This window comes from Oreochromis niloticus, unplaced genomic scaffold, assembly GCF_001858045.2.
Source record: "Oreochromis niloticus isolate F11D_XX unplaced genomic scaffold, O_niloticus_UMD_NMBU tig00007021_pilon, whole genome shotgun sequence".
Taxonomy (NCBI): domain Eukaryota; kingdom Metazoa; phylum Chordata; class Actinopteri; order Cichliformes; family Cichlidae; genus Oreochromis; species Oreochromis niloticus.
The window spans coordinates 12,258-33,629 of NW_020328315.1; the positions used below are offsets into that span (position 1 = coordinate 12,258).

The window sequence follows — 21,372 nt, forward strand, 5'->3', positions numbered from 1 at the left end:
ACTTAAAGAAACTGAAGCCAAAGATCTAAATGAGCAAAAAAAAAAAACAAGATTAGTAAACTGTAACAGCTGTCAGGTACCTCCTGATGTTAACTAAATTAATAGGGACAATTTCTCAATAATTTCACATAAAAGATAAAATAGTAACAAGATCAAACGGTGCTCTCATCGGCCTGTACAAACAAAAACAGAAACTAACTGAAAGGCTGGAGACAATTCATCAAAGAACAATAACTTACAACAAAGTGCCAAAGCGATTATTAGTTTCTGAACTAGTAGGATCAAATACAATGGCTTGTTCTCCAGTAGATCAGGTCCATCAGTCAGTTCTCCAGTAGATCAGGTCCATCAGTCAGAAACGGAGCCTGGAGACGTGTGAGACAAAGTCTTTGTAGCTCTTTGTCGACGTTCCTCATAATACTTCTAAAAAAACAGAAAAGTGAGAAAACAAACATCGTTAGGCCAACAGTGTGATTTTGTGTGCTGAATCGTGTATATGTATGTGCGTGCGTACCTGCAGGTTGTCGTAGTGTTTCTGGCTGCAGCAGTGGAGTTCCTTGGCGGTCTTCTCATTCAGGCAGAAAACAGAGCAGATGTTACAGAAAAATCCTGATTTAGGGACCACAAACTCCTGACCTGCAGAGAAGCAGAAACAGGAAGATTAGACAAGTATTAACAACAAATTTGAATTTAGAGAGTGTGTGTGTGTGTGTGTGTGTCTGACCGATGGGGCTGTTAGGGTTGAACTGAGGCAGTCTGAAATCTGCTACAACACACGGAGACTGAGCGCGAGATCGCTTTGCCTCAGGTCCGACAAGCTCCCTCCTGCGTTTTCCCACAACTGAAAATGAAAAGAGCGACACGTTAATCATCAACAAATCTGCTACAGGACCCACTGGGTTTATAAAATATTTAAACATTAAATTATAACTCAATAATAATTGAACAAATGATTTCGATTTACTTGAAAAGCTGAAACATTCATCGGCCACTTTATTAGGTACACCTGTTTGACTGCTCGTTAATGTAAATCTCTAATCAGCCAATCACATGGCAGCAACTTAGTGATTTATGTATGTAGACATGGTCAGATGACCTGCTGAAATTCAAACTGAGCATCAGAATGAAGAAGAAAAATAATTTAAGTCACTTAAACGTGGCATGTTTGCTGATCTTAGCGTTTCAAAAAGTGTTGATCTGCTGGGATTTTCCCACAGAAGCATCTCTAGGGTTTACATAAAATCGTCTGAAACAGAAAATATCCAGTGAGTGGCAGTTCCCTGGAGGAAATGCATTTTTGAGTTCAGAGGAGAATGAAATAACTGCTTCACGCTGATAGGAAGGCCAGAGCAAGTCAAACAACCACTTATTACAATGCACAAGAGTATCTCTGAACACACAGCACATCCAACACTGAAGCAGATGAGCTACAGCAGCAGAAGACCACACTGGGTTCGACTTCTCTAAGCTAAGAACACAAAACTGAGGGTACAATTCACACAGGCTCAGCAACGCTGTAAAATAAAAACGCTGCCTGGTCTGTTGAATCTCAGTTTCTGCTGTGACATTAGGATGGTAGGGTCAGAAATCTTGGATCCTTGATGGTGTGGGATATATTCATCACACCAACGGAGCATTTTTTAAACACCACATATGTAAAATATATTACTACCACCAGGCTGAATGTCTGTAGCACAGCAGGGAACACAAATATGAGATCAGAGCCATAAAATATCACAACTTTTCTTTTTACATTCAGTTTACTGTGTTTTCGCTGTCAGAGCGGTGTATTTTGCTGATTTAAAGCAGCTCTTTGTACCTTTAATGTCGGCCATGCTCCATCCATCCTTCTCCTCTCCCTCCTGTGTCTCGTCATCAGGACACTTGGGCTCTGGCTGCCGTCCAGCAGGGGCGGCTGCAGCATCGGGCTGGGTCACTGCTTCCTCCTCGGTCCTCTGGCTCTCCGCCTGGCAGTCACCTTTGGTCACTGCATCTGTCGATTCTGCGGTCTTCTTGGTTTTCATTTTGAGGTGAACTTTGTTCTCACCAGAGTCTTGCAGACGCTGTTTCAGGCTCTTCAAACTGAATTTAAAAGCAAAGATGCCAGTAGGTTACCATGAAAAGAGGTTTGTTGTCACAAAATGTTAATGTGAAATAAGAAATTCCATTTCAAATTTCTAATCTAGAGTTGCTTCTATCTAAATCACATTCTTCTCTTTTTGCATCTTTGGGAACTGTTTACTATAGACGACCTTGAGGAGTGTATAGTATATTTGACTCTGCCACTAAACCTGAAATAGAAAGATACTCACGACTCAATACGTCCAGCTTTACTCCTATGAAGAGGAGAGAAAAAAGCACAAGGTCAGACAAACATGAAGACACTTTAAAGAAAATGCAAAAACACAGTGTAAAATAAATTTCCTCTTTTTCTCACTTCTGATTGTGGGACACACTTACCAAGAAGATAAATAGTCCTTGGTGACATTGCTCTCCATCACCTGTGTTAATCCACCAGGTTCGGCCATCTCAATGCATATCTGAGAAAACAGAAAGGATGTTTGAGCAACACAGTGGTACTCAACGGGTGTGCTACAGGCACGATTTGTATTGTACAGGGCAACAAAGAATTTGTGAAAGTAACAGGATAGAGGTCCTGGCGAGTTTGTTTAGGCAAAGAAAAATAAATCTTGGGGTTTTAAACTTGCAAATGGAAAAAAGTGCAAACATATTTCTCTACTTTTGCAAAGTTTTTGATTGAACAATAAAACCACTGAGCAAGAAACACTAAAAGAATAACTTAGTGCTGCCTCAAACTGCAGGGATCTCCCCTGCTAGATGGGCCAGGACAAAAGGCTGAACAGGTCATAAGATTACTACTTGGTTGAGAACTGTGTTAAGTTAAAAAGACTTAGACTTAGTGTTAAAAAAACACAAAGTCTCCTTCAGACTCATTTAAAATGTTTCTCAATATTAAAAGAACAGCAGACACCATGACAAGCCTTGCAGCCTTCTGTAAAACATAAAAAAGTTGCACGTGTTTATGAAATCGTACCCTGTTGGCAAGCGGCAAGAATCTGACAAAAGCAGCAATGGACGCCACCGCTTCCATGATCATCATGAGAAGGTCCACATTCACCTCGGAGACCTCCACACTCAGCAGCCGGTCCTCCAGAGCCTCAGACTCTGGAACATGCTGAAAAACAACCAGCGTTAAGATCAGGGAGACCCGAGCCTGCTGCTTTTACAAGACACATTTATGTGACTGCTGACTTACAGTGTTGCTCCATTTCATCATGCTTCTATACATGCTCTCCTGTGAAAAGAGTAGAAGATGAAAGGGGATTACATCAATCACTGATCCTCTGTTTGTACAATAAATACTGAATAACTCTCCTCCTGGTTAGAGTGTTTTTAATGTTCTATTGACCACATTTAATAAGATAAATATTGGACTCCACTGTAAGTGAGAAGTAACTCGATCCTGGTTTGCATCTTTGTGGCAAAGGATTCATACTTCAGGATAGTAACGACACAACATATAACCAAAGTTTTGCAGGAACTATTTGATGCTATTTGAACTATTTGATGCTATTTGAGTGTCAGTGTCAGGTCTGACGGTGCCCCGACCGGCGACCTGTGTGTATGTGTGTGTTTGTTCTCCTCTCTCTCGCTCTGTTTTTTCCTCTCCGGCTCCGCTGCGATTGTTACGCGGTCGCGTAGCAACGGGAGATCTCCGACCCGGAAGTGCTGCCGCTCTGAGTCCCACCTGCGACTGATTCCTCGCCAGCTGCTGCCAATCATCCACCGTCGTTGGCAGAGCTATTTAATGGTGTGGCTGAGTGACAGACAGCGCTGGAGTATTGCACCAAGCCTGGTAGTGACTCGAGCTCAGCAAGGGTAAAGCAAGTGTTTGATAGCGGAGGGAGGCTAATCGCGGCTGTTTTGCCTTTTCTCAGGAAGCGAACGAGACGGAGAGACGGAAGGAGAGACGTCACTGATTCACGGGAGTTGTGTGGACACACGAGGGGAGACGGGGAGAGGAGCACTGAAGGGACTTGCACTATGGATAACTGTGGATTGGCTTCACTGTAAATAAAGACACTGTTGAACTTTAACGAGAGGTCCGCGTCTGGGTTCACTAACTCACCATCCTTAACACTCAGTGACTTTCCGCAACAGTTGTCAGACCTCAATTCCTCTTAACATGTAGCTGTGGAGAGAGTTCTCAGAAAGGTCCTGAATAGCTGGCCCACAAGGAAACTTGAGATGGGAAACGCTGAAGCTAGAAGGTTAGCAGCGACTGAAGTTTCAAAATAAGTAAGGGCATTACTTAATAGTCAGTAAAACACTCTATAACCTATGTCTGGGTCTTTAAAGTTTACACAGGGCTGACTTCACAAGAAGCTCTGTGGAAATTTAAAGTGGTGGCGGAATGACGTGGGTTGTCGCCTATGAACAGAAAAGTGGATAAAGTTCATGCAGCTTTTGTGCTGCTGTTGCAAAAAGGAAGGAACAAATACAGACAAAATAATAATAAATACCTGATTTGAAATTCATGCATATTTTTAGTTTTTCCATTTCTTATTCAGATATTTATCAATAAGTGACTTATATGTATGTATATATTGTGCTATTCCTTACTTCTTGTATCTTGTATCTGTCTTTGTTACTGTTTGTACTGTAACCAATATATTTCCCCCAGGGATCAATAAAGTATTCTGAGTCTCATTCTATTAATATTAGCCCAGAGAAGGATGATGCTGTGCTCACTCCTTAGAGGAGGAATCTGTTTTGATTGGGATCTGAATAGTTTGAGTGAAACAGGAGCATGCCCCTGATTTAACAGCCCCCGATTGCTCCATTTTCATACCTCACTTGAACCAGGAAGCATGTCTTGTAAAACAATGTGGATTCTGAGCGTCCACTCTCCAACAGTAACTGGATTTTTGAGGTAATCTCTGGCGAAATCGCAGCACGCATCCCAGCTGTTAAAAACACAAAGGCCTGGAGGGGAAAAATGATGCAGAGGAAACATTCAATATTAATCATTAAATTGAATTAAATTTGCAAATGCAAATTTCTCTGTATCAGCCTGCTGGGTCTACTCCTCACCCTCCTCTGCAGTGATAAAACGATTATGTTGTAGTACAGAGTCTGAACCGTCTGATCAGGGAAGTAACGCCACACCAGCTTGGTGACATCCTCCTGTCTGTAGTTTCCTTCTGGCAAACCGGTCAACATGATCGTGGAGAACGTAGAACCTTGAGATTGGGCTTTCTACAAGACACAAGGTTCAAGAACCAAAGTTTATTTGAAGAGAAACTTTGCGGTACTTTTAAAAATATATATATTACTATTACTGACCACATAGAGAAGACAAAATGAAACCAAGTTTAGCAGAAAAAAGAAACGTGGTTTTTGAGGTGAGTATTTGGAAAAATGGACACCTCTTGGTATTTACTCAAGGATTCCTGTTTAACACATGAAACCTGGGTTTATAAAATGCACTCACCTCAATGTCATCAGGTTCACTGACAGTTAAATACTCTAGAAGTGTAAAACAAACACAGTTAGTAACAGTCAACACTTTATATCTGGAGGTTAATTTTAGTTTTCAGCTGTTTCTCTCACCTGGGATTGTGAACCAAGGAGAGACAGTGGGGAACACAAAGGGACTAGTTGTCATTGTGATCCAATATGGTGAAGTGCTGCGTTGTGGGACGGTAATATCTTCTGTTGGGACAGTTGCACCATCAACAGCAACCTCGCTGTCTGGCAAAGCTTTGTCTGGCAATCTTGGTGCTGCACAAGCCAAAATAAGTTTTGTTAAAATTTTTGTGGGGAAAGAAAAGGAAAAATGAGTGGTGCAAAACAGGTTTTTAATGTTTACAATGATCCAGTAATATCAATGTTTTGACTTTTATTTTAACTTTAAGCACCTTTACAGATACCCAAGGTATCATAGACATCACTGACATATGTATTATTGTGCGATCTACTGTACAATATAAAGCGCCTTGAGGCGACTTCTGTTGTGATTTGGCGCTATATAAATAAAATTGAATTGAACTGAATTGAATTGAACATCAGAAAAACAATGATTAGTGGGTTAGATCAAATGCCAGACTGAAAAAGTGCAGTTTAAGTAATGGCTCTGGTTCATGTGTCTACGGCAGAGACAAGCAGAAGGGAATCGACCACTGATGGAGCAAAGATTTCTGGAGGGGCCAGAAAAGAGGTCAGAGAGATAATAAGGCAAATGAGCATCAAAGGATTTGTGGGAACGAGAATCACAGTGTTAGTGGATAAAAGTTGAGGGAATGTGTCACAATGACTTATTGTGAACAACAATAAATCAGCAGTTTTGTCTTCACTTTATCCACAGCCCAGGGGAGAACTGAAAAATATATTCATGAGTGTTTCACAAACAGAAAGCGAAAGAAAGGTCTTACCAGATGACCTTCCATTAACTTAACCTATCTTTTTTTTTTCTCGTTTAAATCATATTTGTTTAAAATCCCATTTAAAAAAAAACACTTACGCAGTGAGGTACATCCACCGTGTGGTATTTTCAGCCTTGACAATTTGTGGCCGGTGGCCCGTTTTAGAAGGCTGTACCAAACGCCAAGGCGATCAGCATCACGAAGAGACTGAAATTCGATAAACACCTGAAACACAAGAAAGAAAATTTATTCTGAACATTTTAATTTCACATTGTAAATGTTAGAAAATAAGTGCTAAGCACACGTGGAAAGAGTGAACTAAGTACAGCTTTATTGTGGAGTTCACTGGATTCAAAAGTCAGAAATCCTGGCTCAATGATGCACTGGAGCCATGCTCAACATGACCCCTGCACTAATGCTGTAATGTGATAAATACTAGTGCGCATGAGCATATGAAGAATTGCTCAGCGAGCAGCTTATCGGCAGTCTCTCTTTACTATCTCTATAGTTTTGCAGTTGTGCTTTCCTCAAGATAAGTAGCATCCAAATCTAGACACATTATCTCTTTTTAAGGATGGATTTATGAAGGTTGGTGCATGTCATTTAGTTTGGTGTGTAAGCAGTTAATCTGTCAATTTTTCCGTATGGTTAAGATTACACTTACACAAGCACATATCTCATACAGCCTTTCACAGACTTCGAACACATGCACTTGTTGGCATTTATGAGTGTGTTTATACCTTGTTGAGAAGAGGCAGGTAGTTTCTTACACAATCCATTTTTTCCAAAGCTTCTCTGAGATCCCGGGACTCGCCTGGCGAGATGTTCCTGATGTAGATTATTCGTGCTCCATTGTCAGTCACTTGCTGCTTCGAGAAAACCGGGTTAACATGAAAAAAACAACAACCCACAAACAATATGACATTCCAAACATTCTTATACTACAGTTCCAAGATCAAGGTCATAAGTTTGCACTTATATTCACACAGCAGGTACGCACCCTGGCAGCTATCTTCATTATCCAAACAATTTATAATTGCAGCTCTTGCTGTTTTTGATAACACTGGTTGAAAAAATATTTAAACTAATGTACACACAGTGCTGTGAAAAACGCATTTGGCTCCTTCCCAATTTCGTAATTTTTTGCACAAGTTTCAAATCGTTAAACAAATGTTTAAAAAAAAAATACAAAATGCATTTTTAAATGAGGATTTAATTTATTCCAGGAAAAAAGTTCTCCAAACCTTTCCTAGCCCTGTGTGACTGTCTGAAAAAACGGGTATGTCCCCATTTTTCAAGGTGTTTTGACTTGGATGTGAGTGCTTCCAGTTATGACTTTATACTCTGACCAATAAATCTAAAGGTATTCTAGTGTAGTCTTTGTTTCTGAGATATGTGCGTTACTTACATAGCATAGCCGTTTCATCAGAGACTTATAAAACTCAAGCTGAAAGAAAAAAAACAGTTAAAAATCATTACATCACTTTGGATTCGGTTTGATTTATTTCAGCTTAAAGATATTTTTTTTCTACAAAAAGAAATATTTGTTTACATTTATAATCACACTTTAAATAAACAAGCAGAAACAAATATTTTCAAATAATTTTAATAACATCTGTCACAACAGTAGATTGCATTATCTACACACAGTGCTTACCGGCGTCATTAAAATGTTGCCCTTCTCAACCTGCAGTCGAAGTTTAGACCCGTTGAGAATAAAATCATGTTTTTCTGATGCTAGCACGATGTTTTTAGCTGCCACTGCTGTCGGCATGAGGGCAAAAGCCTGAAGGAAAAACAAACAACCAAACACTGATTTTTACTGAATGATCATGAAGACAGGCACTCACAAAATATGTATTAACTAACTAAATGTTAGTTAGGTGGTCTTAGAAAAGATATTTAGAGCGCCATTAAAATGAAGGTCATAACCCAGCCCAATGCAAACTGGTGCTTACCATGCGTGCCTGTGGTATAACGTAGATCGTGTCGTCGTAATATTCAAATCTGTGTCGAGTGAGCAGACCGGCGATGTCCTCCTCTGCGTAACAGCCATCGTGATACTCTGGCAGGTTGCTTATTAACAGCACCTTGTAATCAAGCAAAACAAGCTGTGCAAACGAAAAGAATTTCAGGATCAGTTTACAATTGCAATTGAAGAAATTCCAGACAGAAATCTGAAAAATGCAAACATTAACTTATAAACTCTGCCTCACTTTGAGCACTGTCTGCAACTATGAACACAATCAGGTACCTATTACAAAATGTTTCTGATGCTAATTTTCCTTTTACTTTGCTTCTTTTTTCTTTCTTTCTTTTTTTACGTAGTACAGCTCTACCTTGACTCACTGATAAAAAAGGCAGTAAGAGTCAGCTATGAAAGTACTTTTCATTTAAGGTGGATCCATAAAGAGTGATAACTGATTCACAAAAGGCAATGTGTAAACAGCACTATTGCACATTTCAAACTTGGGAAGGAAAAACGTTTTTAAGCACTCAAAACCACCATGTCCTGGATGACTGTGCATATAATTTGAACATGTTAAACTAGCTTTTCAATAAAGGAGTTTTAGTATGTGTTAGTACATGAGATAATTGTTTTATTACAATACTAAATCGGTAACCAAGAATGGTGCAATTCTATTGGTGTCTATACTGACTACAAAATCTCTGGTATTGCGACATCCCTAGTGAATTTTTAACATTTTTCTTCATTTACACCTACTTGAGCGTCACCTGACAATGAGATATAACCCAACTATAGGCTTTTAAAACAAACTGAACTATTTCAGATCAAAACTTAACCACTTTGATAAAGCATGTTTTTCTTACAGGTATAATTTAAGTGTTTTTTTAATGTTACCTTTGAATTGGGAAGTTTGACTGTCTTGAGACAACCTGTAAAGTGCAGAGCAAAAGAAAAACAAAAAATAATTATAAAATAGAAAATATCTTCACATTGAGAAATCTTTCATACAGATCTTTGGGGATTTCTTACGGATTCTTTCTGGACTCAGTTGCTCTTGTATCCGCTCCCAAAATGTTGGGTGGGTAACAGCGACCGGCTGATCCTTTGAGATCTTCTCTGCAGTCACAGAGTCTTGGAATAAAGGAAATGTAGTTAAGTTAAATAGTGGTAGTTTAGATAGGATGCAAATTACCCAGCTGATCTAAATATAAATCTGTGTGGTTGAGGCCGTTTCTGCTTTGGAAGCCAAGACTTTTGGCTCACCGTCAACTGCAGCACCTTTAATTGGTTCAATAGCCTCCGTAGCCTTGGCTGTATTTTTAGGTGCCACCGCAGCTTCCTTACAAAACACACACAACGAACATACATTAGTTTGTATTACTACCAAAACTGTTAAGTTACTACATTCACACTAAAAATCATACACGAGCACTTGTCATGAGCTTACAAGTATTTACAGACAAGTTGGAGTCTTCCAGGCAAACTACAAGCAACTGTGGCAACTTGCAAGCAACCAGTGCGATTCCAAGGATGTTTTCAGTGCAATGTGTATATATAGATTTAAAAAATGCATAATGCAACACAGCAAAATAAAAACAAAGTACAGTGTGTATGCTTTCATAGCATTAGACTTGAGCGGAAACTTTCTGACATGGGGATGACTATATAAAAGCTCAGTATAATCCAAAGTAACCATGGATTTGAGGGGTGCGAGACTATAGAAGAAATGTAAGGATAACCAACTGACTTTAAACCGCATAATGAATGCAGGACTACAACCGTGGACGGACAGTATATTTATAGAGAATTGTAGCTACGGTGCATAAATATCTATCTTAGATTGCAGAAGCAAACCAGGAGACAAACAGGAGAGGAACTTTCTCTAGATTCACAAGCAGGTCAATGAACTCATCCATCTATAACAGTGAACAAATTTCAGTGTACATACCTGTAATTTTGACCTAAACAAAACAACTGACTTAGTTTTTCAAAATTTTTCCATAGCAGAAATCACATCACTGTGACAGAGACTACTTACAGTCCCTTGTAGCCTCACCATGGTCGGAGAGGAAGATTTACCAGCCTGTGGAAACACAGAGAAGAAAAATATGAACAAACCAAATGCAGATTTCATCATGACAACTTGACTCAAAGTATCTGCTTGTATAAATCTGTGTTGAAGGATTTAATCTTGGTTGTGTGGCATCAACAATCACGTCATCTGTCACTGATCACATTATAAATTGTCCAAAACTGTGCATTCATGAAAAAAGGCATAATATGAAGTCACCTTTGTCTTCTCTGTGCTAGGCGTCCCTTTAGTTGTTTCTGGAGATGCAGAACGTGAGGACGATGATGATGATGTTGATGGGGACGACTTCATCTTGACTAGCTGAGCCAGCAGGGCAGGAGCCAAAGTTTTGACGACAGTCTCCAGGTCAGACTGTTTTGATAAGGACTGGAGAGCTAAAAGATCACAGGTGCAAAAGAGATTCACACTTTCGTGGGTGCCAAGTCTCGAAAATCATCTACAGTTTCTGAAAGTTTTATAATAGTAGAAAAAACTATACTGACATTTCTGGTGCCACTGGTCTTTATTTATCCTTTACATTAGTAAAGTTAAGGTTGTGAGGGGGGAGGATAACTTTGATCTTAGAAAAACTAATGAGTACATACAAAAAAATAAAACATGAAGCAATTTTCAAACCTGATGTTTCCAGCAGTTTCTTTGCCAAGATCTTTGAGCTGCTCGACTTCTTTCGCCTAGGAGATGACCTCTCAGTCGACGATCGCCTCTCCCAGCTTCTCCTCGGTGATGAACGTTTCTCATCTCTTCTTCTCGGTGAGGATCGTCTCTCGCGGCACCTTGAGCGTGATCGATATCGTGAAGAGGAAGGACGGTCATACCATGAGGAGTCAGAATGAGACCGGGACCTGAAAAAAGTATGGATCAAAGAACTTAATGACTCATAAACATCTCAAAGCACACACCCAGCATGGATACAAAAGGTAAATTCTTGTCACCAATTAAGTTTTTTTAAGTTTATATTTTTATATATATGTTATATTTCGCCCTTTAACAATCCACAGGAAAGCTAAATCTTCTTGATTGATCCTAGTTCTCAAAATGTTTGTTGGACAGACCTGCGATTCTGTCTGGACCTGTACAGAGATCGTGATTGGCTTCTGTGTCTCTCCCTTCGGGGGCTGCGTGATTGAGAACAGGAATGACTGTTCCTCCTATGCTCCAGCTCGAGACGGAACGGCGGCGACGTGGCTGCGAGAGCGGGAACGGCTACTTCGTCTATTTCTTCTTCGCTCCGAGTCACGATGGCTGCGGGAGCGGGAACGCCTACTTCGCCTGTCGCTGCTACGCTCTGAGTCACGATGACTGCGGGGGCTGCAGGAATGGGAACGACTCTCATGTCTGGTTTTCTTCTGGGAAGTCTCAGCAGAAGTTGAGGGAGAGGGCTTGGCACCTGACGCACTAACAAGTGCATTAAAAAGAAAAGCACAGTTAAATGAAAGAAAATGAAAGGCTCCAATGCTGGCATGTTTTTTATTCGCCAAATGACTTCAAATGAAGATATTTACCCTAGCGGTGATGCTATTTCACCGTTCCACTCTGGGTATCTGTGGAAAAACACAGGTACATTTTTGTCAGATGTTGCAAGGTAGAATGCCCTTAAAATATATTATTGTTCATTAATTCAGAAACTTAGCAATGTATTCAGCCTTTTAACAATAAATCATTAAGGTGCTTTACAGGAACGCAACCAATGGGCTACAAATATGATAAAGAAAATTAAAAAATACAAATGAACAGTTCTTAGGAAGCTATCCTAGCATTACAACCCCGACATCATTTTGGCACAACCATAGTTGTGCTGCCCCAAAGATATCGGTTCATAATCACGAAGTACAGAGAAGAAAGACTGACTGCTTTCGCAGAAGTTTGCAGTTCTCGATGTGACGGCTGGTATTCTGGTGGGAGACCCAATCCTAGTGGTCACAACAAAAAACAAACATTTAGACAAGATTCATTATTATCAGGAGCAATGTCAGGAGCAATTGTCATTGACATCACTTGCTGATAAAAGGTCACTTTAAGGCAGTGGCCTTAAAGAAAATCTTAAAATATTAACAGTTAGTCCTTCACTGAACGGAGAAGCATTATAACATTAGCCAGGAGCCTGGATTGCACTTAGAAACCTTCATAGGCCAAAAAAAAAAAAAACAGGAACAAATAAGCATGACACATTATACCTCTCCTGGGATAAAATTTTAAAGATTAAATTATTTAGTATATATAGAAAACACAAGTCAAACATCTGATTACAAACAACCAAAACAAAAGGGTCATCTTAGGCTCTGGATTCTGGACTCTCAGGCTCTTCTTATGGCATCAAAATTTCCCAAGGTTCCAAGAAGGTCGTCTCAGGAGAGGCCAAGTTTGGATTAGGACAAAATGCACCACCTATGTTGATCACAGTTAGAGTAGCGACAGGAAGATGATGTTGAAATAGGCCTGAACAGGAAGGCGCTGTTTCTTTGACGAGGAGCCCAAATGTGAAATTTGGTGCAGCAAAGGAAGGCACATCCATAAAGAGAGATTCAACAATCAGTCAAATTAAAGCTGGCGCTTGTGTAGCTCATGACTGGCGCAGCGGGTGCTTATGTTTGTGGTAGTAAAAGTCTTGTGACACCGAAACACTAACTTAAAGTATGAGTAAAGAAATCAGTATTACACAAAAACAAGGTGCCTACTGATATGAAATAAAGGACAAAAGACACTATTCTTCACTCTAGTGACAAAAGACAAAAAGGGGAACTTTTACATTCAGCAACAGTTCCAGAAAAAGCAAAGCTGAATGTGCACTGTGGACCAGTAGCCCAAGGACAGAGACAAATGAAAAAACAGCCATCTTCCAACATTTTCTGATGCACAGGTTCTTCATGCTTGCAGATTCTTCCTCATCATGTCATCTGAGGCCTTGGCTCCATTGTTAGCAAATGCCTTGAATGTCTTCGCATGGGTTTACATCAAGTCAAAAGACATTAAATCTATCAATTGCAAGTACAGACCACTCAAGTTTCTGAAGGTCTCTTTGAAGTAGTGTTTTTAAATTACAATATCTGGTAGACATATAGTTAAGTTTAGTCTGCACTGTAATCCTTCAAAAATTCTGTTACAGAATACTGAATTGCAGAAATATGTGAAGATTTGTCCAAATGTTTGCAGTCCAAGTTGGTAGTCTTCCTACAGTCATCATTATGCAGTAATAGTGAATGAAACAAACCAAATAAACTTTAAAGTAGCATCCATGAAGCTTTTTCAAAACCAAAATCCTATAATGGGATTCAAAGTCAAATAATTAAAAACAACCCCAAAACAAAACAAAAAAACATTGCGTTTCAAATAAATAAAAACTGACTGAAAGCAAAAACATCAAACAATCTTCGACTTACCTTCATCTGATTACATTCCTTGTTACACAGAGAGCAGGTATGCGGAAAGACCCTAGGTGAAGTGGCAGTGTAGTCTTGCATCTGGGCCAGCACTGGGATATTCCTTGTCACTTCTAAGGTAAAAGGCAGATTGTCAGGAGTGATCTGATCTTCAGAGTATGAGATCGGATGTTCCAGGTCCTCTTTTTCAAGTCCAAATTGCATAAGGATGTTCACAGCTGTTTCTGAAGTAGACTCTGCAGAGCCCACAGGTTTGGACCTCTTTATGTCCTCTTCCATTGAAGTCTTACTCCCTTCTGGCCTGCAGCTCATTGGCATAGTTAGCCGTGATGGGATTGTTCCTCCAGATTTTGCAGGAGTCGCAGATGAAACTCCAGAAGAGCTAAAGCTGGACCCAGGCCCAAGATGAGGAGATGCCTTATGAGAGTCTCTCTCTGCCTGCATACTCGGCTGTCCATAGCGCCCCTGGGCTGAACTTTGTTTCCCAGAGGCATAGAGGTTATATAAGGGATGGGACATGGTGTTAGCAACCTTCAGAAGGTTTAGTAGACTGATGGCTGCAGCTGTCAGGAAAGGGGGTGTTGTGGATATAAATGGGGCGCGTGTATTGGTTCGGCCACCAATAGCAATAGCGTTATTTATCTGTGTCAACGCAAGGTGGGCTTTCAGCTGAGCCAGCCGCAAGCAAGCATGCAGCTTGCTGTCCGATCAGTAAAGAGCTCCCTGGGAGCCCACCATGTAGGGGCTCTGTTTGGGCCCTGGTGCAGGAGAAGGGGTGTAACGCTTCGATGGCAATGGAAAGCTGGAAAGTTAAAAATAAAGAAAACAAAGAAAAAAGGTTAATGAGTTGTACTGGGCCTCAGAATCTTGGAAAGATGAAATCCACACAGATGGACCTCGACTGGTGCAAACTGCCATAAGTCATGAACACATCCTCCTACCCCTAAACATGATAGCAACAAGCAGGATTCACTGCACTGTTAATGTTAGCTATGTTATATTGCTGCCTCTGTTCGGTGGTGTCGAGCCAAACGGACTTTAACGTGTGTTTGAACGAGCTGACGGTTCACTCGTTAAGCTGAAAGAAAGATGCTTTAATCACAGGAGTCACACATGTGTCCACTGGACCATCTGGGAACTCTTCTTGTTTAGCACTCGTAATAACACAAACACTAAATCCTCCTTCTCTTGTGCTGTTTTGTAGCAGTGTATACACCTGAGACTGTCACCTGTCTGTCTGTCCTGCACTCTCTCTCTGTTTCTTTCTCTCTGATTGTGGAATAAAAGTATGAACATGTATTTATAAGTTACACTTGTGTTTGAATCCTGCAGCTTATCGCACATTTGATTTCCATGTGTGACAACTGCAAGTGTCCAGAGTGAGGACAGACTGAGGGACCCACTGCTGCACATCATCTGTGAGGCTTTGCACCCCTGATGATCCACCAGGACAAACTCAGCAGTGTGTGAGGAAGAGGAGGAGGAAGAGCCAGCAGCAGCTGACAGATGGAGAGAATAGACAGACTGTTCCCTGTTTGTGAAGGACTGCTAGAAAAGTTTAACATAACTAATTGTCTGTCCTGAATCAGTCTTATTAGGTAATGTTCATTCCACTGTTTTCAGTGTGGGAGAAAGTACTCAGGGCCTTCAAGTTACACACTATGAAAGGCAGCAACAAGTTTAATGTTCAGAAACCTAAAGTATGTATCAGCAGCAGAATGGAGCTAAAAATAAATGTTTGTTTCAGTTCTACGAAGCTTTGAGTATTTTGGATTAGTAGTACTGCTGTGTTTGTTGCATCATATTGCTGTAACGGGTTATTACTTTATATATTCTGAGGTAAGTTGATCTATAGTGTTACATCATATTCTATAAGGATGTGATGTGTTTGTAGACTTTCTGCCCAGTTTGACCCATTTAGTAGAAGTCAGCCTGTTTAAGGCTCTGATATCTATTCTGTATGACTTAAAGCAGTTATGGCATGGTATGATTTTCTCACCCAATAAAGGAATATTTCATATATCAGTCTACTCTTCATTCTATCAGAAACAGTTATCACAGCTCGTACATTTTCCTTTTTACACATGTATGTAAGCATTGAGCCAAATTTAGTAATGCCAACATATTAAAAGAACAATATTTGTCTTTTATATATGATACATCTATATATACACTGTCAAAGATACTTGTCTTTGAGTGAAGATTTAAGGTGATAGGAAATATAAATAATTGTAACTTGAATTTTATTGCAGCTCAGTATTTGACACAGAGTTCAAACTCACTGCTGTGATAACTAATAATGATTAATATAATAACTATAATATTGGCCATATTATATTTACATTACCAAAGTAAGATGACTTTAGTCTCATGAACAACATGAGCTAATTGTTATTTACTAGCTAATCTTAAAATGACTGTTCAATACAAAAACGAAGCCCAACAATCATGTTTTACAGTCCTGTGGTCTCAGCCTCAGATACTTATCACATCACACAAAGCTCATGTAGAAACAAATGAACAAAATATGTTCTCCTTCATTTCTGTCAAACAAAGCTGTATGACACGTTTCCCGCTTTTAATCATGGTTGCTAGGCAACCTGGGCAGGGCAAGGGAGGCTAGACCGTCCCATTTCACAAGCCTACAAGCCTGCTTTTGGTTTTTTTTTCTTTACAACAACTCGGTGTACATACCGTGCTTTATATGTGTGTAATCCCTTTGTTCTGGTGTGCTCAAATGTATACTCGCGAAGAACTTCTTGCAATCTACAACTTTGCTAATGGAAAGGAAACGCTAAATGCAAGGCACATGACCCAGCACAACAATTTCCGTTTCAATGGGCTGCCTTCAAATAAAAGCACGAACGGAAACGGCAAATTTCAAGATACTGTAGTAATTCCACTAACGCATATTATTAAGTGTACCTATGCCAAGAGGCACACTTATACTATTCCTCAGATTTATTCTTCTTCTTCTTATTATTCTCCATCTTCCGCTGAAATCATTTATGGCATACAGTTAGAGTTTTGTAGGGATGAATGTAAGGCCTCTATTTCAATTCAATTCAATTCAATTCAATTTTATTTATATAGCGCCAAATCACAACAAAAGTCGCCTCAAGGCGCTTTATATTGTACAGTAGATAGCACAATAATAAATACAGAGAAAAACCCAACAATCATATGACCCCCTATGAGCAAGCACTTTGGCGACAGTGGGAAGGAAAAACTCCCTTTTAACAGGAAGAAACCTCCGGCGAACCAGGCTCAGGGAGGGCGGCCATCTGCTGCGACCGGTTGGGGTGAAAGAAGGAAAACAGGATGAAAGACATGCTGTGGAAGAGAGACAGAGATAATAACAGATATGATTCGATGCAGAGAGGTCTATTACACATAGTGAGTGAGAAAGTGACTGAAGGAAAAACTCAATGCATCATGGAATCCCCGGCAGCCTACGTCTATTGCAGCATAACTAAGGGAGATTCAGGTCACCTGGTCCAGCCCTAACTATATGCTTAGCAAAAAGGAAAGTTTTAAGCCTAATCTTGAAAGTAGAGATATGTCTGTCTCCGAATCCAAACTGGAAGTTGTTCCACAGAAGAGGGCCTGAAAACTGAAGGCTCTGCCTCCCATTCTACTTTTAATACTCTAGAACAACAAGTAGCCTGCAGTGCAAGAGCGAAGTGCTCTAATAGGGTGAATGGTACTACAAGTCATTAAGATAAGATGGGGCCTGATTATTTAAGACCTTGTATGTGAGGAGCAGATTTGAATTCAATTCTGGATTAACAGGAAGCCAATGAAGGGAAGCCAAAACAGGAGAAATATGCTCTCTCTTTCTAGTCCCTGTCAGTACCTTGCTGCAGCATTTGGATTAGCTGAAGCTTTTCAGCGAGTTTTTAGGACATCCTGATAATAGTGAATTACATAGTCCAGCCTGGAAGAATAAATGCATGAACTAGTTTTCAGCATCACCTGAGACAGATATTTCTAATTTAGAGATGTTGCGCAAATGGAAGAAAGCAGTCTTACATATTTGTTTAATATGTGCGTTGAAGACATGTCCTGGTCAAAAATGACTCCAAGTTCTCACAGTGTTACTGGAGCCAAGGTAATGCCATCCAGAGTAAGAATCTGCTAGATACCATATTTCTAAATTTTCAGGCCGAGTACAAAACCTCAGTTTTATCTGAATTAAGAAGCAAAAGTTAGCGGCCATCCAGGTCTTATGTCTTTAAGACATTCCTGCCAGTTTAATAATTGTGTGTGTTACCTGGTTCATGATAGATAGAGCTGCGTGTCATCTGCATAGCAGTGAAAATTTATGCTATGTCTTCTAATGATGTGCCTAGGGAAGCATGTATAATGTAAATAGAATTGGTCCTAGCACTGAACCTGTGGAACACCATAATTGACCTTAGTGTCTGAAGAGGACTCTCCATTTACATGTACAATTGGAGTCTATAGATAGATATGATACAAACCACTGCAGTGCAGTACCTGTAATACCTACAGCATGTTCTAATCGCTCAATAGATATTATGGTCAACAGTATCGAATGCAGCACTGAGTCTAGCAGACAAGCACAGAGATGATCCACTGTCAGAGGCCATAGAAATCATTTGTAACCTTCACTAAAGCTGTTTCTGTGCTGTGCTGAGCTCTGAAACTGACTGAAACGCTTCAAATAAGCCATTCCTCTGCAGATGATCAGTTAGTGTTACAACTACTCTTTCAAGATTTTTGATATGAAAGAAGGTTGGAGATTGCCTATAATTAGCTAAGACAGCTGGTCTAGAGATGGCTTTTTGAGTAAAGGTTTAACTACAGCCACCTTGAAGGCCTGTGGTACATAGCCGATTATTAGAGATAGGTTGATCATATTTAAGATGAAGCATTAATTAATGCAGACTTCTTTGAGCAGTTTGTAGGAATGGGGTCTAAAAGACACGTTGATGGTTTGGAGGAATTATTATTGAAGTTAACTCAGAAAGATCAATTGGAGAAAAAGAGTCTAACTTAACATATGGTACTAAGAGTAGCTGTAGATAATATTACATCGTGGGATATTATTGGTAATTTTTCTCTATGATAAAATTTATTTGTGAAGAAGTTCATGATCATACTATTAACGTTAAAGGATGTGGCTCAGTAACTCTGACTTTTGCAGCTGGCTACAGTGCTGAAGAGAACCTGGGTTGTTCTTATTTCTTCAATCAGTGACAATAGTAAGATTTTGGCTTCGGAGGGCTTCTTATAAAGCAGCAAACTATTTCTCCAGGCTAATGAATCCTCTAAATTTTGACACGCCTTTCCTCTCCAGCTTACGAGTTATCTGCTTAGGCTACGTGTTTGAGATATACCACGGTCAGGACTTTGGATGAGCCTAGTTTTCACAGGAGCTACAGTATCCAGAGTCGTACTAGTGAGGAGGTAAATTATTAACAAGATAACGACTCTGTTGGAGTAGCGTCAGATAGCTCTCCTCTATGTGGTACAGGCATGAAGATGATAACAGTGGTGATTATATTCTTAAACTTAGTACAGCACTTCAGAAAGACATCTACTTGATAAAGTTACTCTCCACTGCTGTGTAATCAATTTTGTAAATGTAAATGTTATCAGGAAATGATCAGACAGCAGAGGGTTTTCAGGAAACACTGTTAAATGTTCAGTTTCTATGCCATATGTTAAACAAGATCTAGAGTTGATAAATGTGGTGGTTCTTTTACTTTGAGAGAAGCCAATTGAGTCTATAACAGATAAATGCCATGTTAGCTGTCATTAGCATCTACATGGATTTAATCACCCACAATTATTTATCTAGCTGGCACTAATCGAAAAAAGTCTGAGAAATCAGAGAGAACTCTGTGTAAGCCCAGGTGGACGATAGATATAACAGTAAGACTGGTTTCTGAGTTTACAGCTGGGTGGACAAGGTAAGCATCAGGCTTTCAAATGAATTAAAAGTCTGTCTTGGTCTTTCGTTAATTAATAGGCTGGTGTGAAAAATTGCTGCCACACCGCCCCCTCGGCCTGTGCTTCGATTTCTGGTAGTTAGAATGACTCGGGGTGTTGATTCATTTAAACTAAATACTCATCCGGCTGCAACCAGGTTTCTGTAAGGCAGAGTAATCGATTTGTTGATCAATTATTAAGTCATGTACTAACAGAGACTTGGAGGAGAGAGACCTAATATTTAATAATCCACATTTCACTGTTTTACTCTTTGGTTCAGATGTGGATACTGTATTGTTCTTTCTTTGTGATTTTTTATGTTTAAGTTGTTTATTGCTGTTTTTGGTTTGTTTTTTGTCTTTTGGGAGCTGACACAGTCTCAATGGAGATGGGTTTTGGGGTAGCAGGAGGAGAGAAGCTGCAGAGAGCGTGTAAGACTGCAACTCTGCTTCCTGTCCCAACTCTGGATAGTCATATTTTGGGGGTTTAATAAATTTGTCCATATTTCTAGAAATGAGAGCTGCTCCGTCCAAAGTGGATGGATGCCGTCTCTCCTAACAAGACCAGGTTTCCTCCAGAAGGTTTGCCAATTATCTATGAAGCCCACATCGTTTCTGGGACACCACTCAGACAGCCAGCAATTAAGGAGAACATGGCGGCTAAACATTCACTCCTGTCTGATTGGGAGGGGACCAGAGAAAACTACAGAGTCCGACATTTTTGGCAAAGTTACACACCGATTCAATATTGATTTTAGTGACCTCCTTGGCGTAACCGGGTGTCATTACTGCGACGTGAATTATGATCTTACTGTATTTACGTTTACCCTTAGCCAGCAGTTTTAAATTTCCTTCAATGTCGCCTGCTCTGGCCCCTGGAAGACAATTGACTATGGTTGCCGGTGTCTCTAGCTTCACATGTCTGAACGAATCACCAATTACCAGAGTTTGACCCCCGCGGGTGTGTCGCCGAGTGGGAAAAACGGTTAGACACATGAACAGGTTTGGTGTACCTGGGCTTCAGTTTAAGACTATGCTTCCTCCTCACCGTCACCCGCCCCTCTTTCCCCAGCTGCTTGGGGTCTGCCGGGAACAGCTAGCGGGCGCCTACGCTATCTTCGGCTGCACCAGCTACAGGGCCTGGCTAGCTACGGGTGAATGAAGGGTGCGAAGCCGAGTCTCCAATTCAGTAATCCTGGCCTCCAGAGCTGCAAATATGCTACATTTATTACAGGTATCATTACTGCTAAAGGAGGCCGAGGAGTAACAACATCTGACACAATGAGCAGGAAAGTGCAGGAGGGACAGGTGAAGTAGCCATGGTGCTAACGAGTCGGCTACGAGCTAAGCTAAGCTAGCGAAACAGTAAAGAGACAGTGAGTGAATACTTTGGCTATAAATTAGGTAGTGAGTACACAGAAAGGGTGATTCAGATGAAGCACGTTAAGATTATACTATGAAAAAGGGATGTATCAAAGATTTAAATTAAATTGCTAAGCAGAAAAGCTACTCAGAAACACCACTGTGTTTG

At 40.2% G+C, this 21,372-nt stretch overlaps 1 protein-coding gene and 1 long non-coding RNA gene across 2 annotated transcripts; one reads left to right on the forward strand and one right to left on the reverse strand.

Annotated features, from left to right (window-relative positions):
- Positions 1-3,055: 3,055 nt before the first annotated feature.
- Positions 3,056-14,403, reverse strand: LOC109197904 (uncharacterized). The gene is made up of 21 exons (XM_025904778.1): positions 13,885-14,403; positions 12,356-12,417; positions 12,010-12,048; positions 11,560-11,853; positions 11,123-11,349; positions 10,706-10,881; positions 10,454-10,498; positions 9,679-9,754; positions 9,445-9,546; positions 9,310-9,344; positions 8,405-8,557; positions 8,104-8,232; positions 7,855-7,893; positions 7,187-7,312; positions 6,545-6,671; positions 5,635-5,805; positions 5,516-5,550; positions 5,116-5,280; positions 4,874-5,007; positions 3,278-3,316; positions 3,056-3,196 (listed from the first exon to the last, which is right to left on the reverse strand). Exons 1-20 carry the CDS (start codon positions 14,401-14,403, stop codon positions 3,295-3,297), a joined length of 2,676 nt encoding a protein of 891 aa, XP_025760563.1. The 3' UTR covers positions 3,056-3,196; positions 3,278-3,294.
- On the forward strand, positions 3,765-4,736 carry LOC109197905 (uncharacterized). Its single transcript, XR_002058920.2, has 2 exons — positions 3,765-3,877; positions 3,960-4,736. It is a non-coding gene; the product is annotated as an uncharacterized LOC109197905 (long non-coding RNA).
- Positions 14,404-21,372: the final 6,969 nt, after the last annotated feature.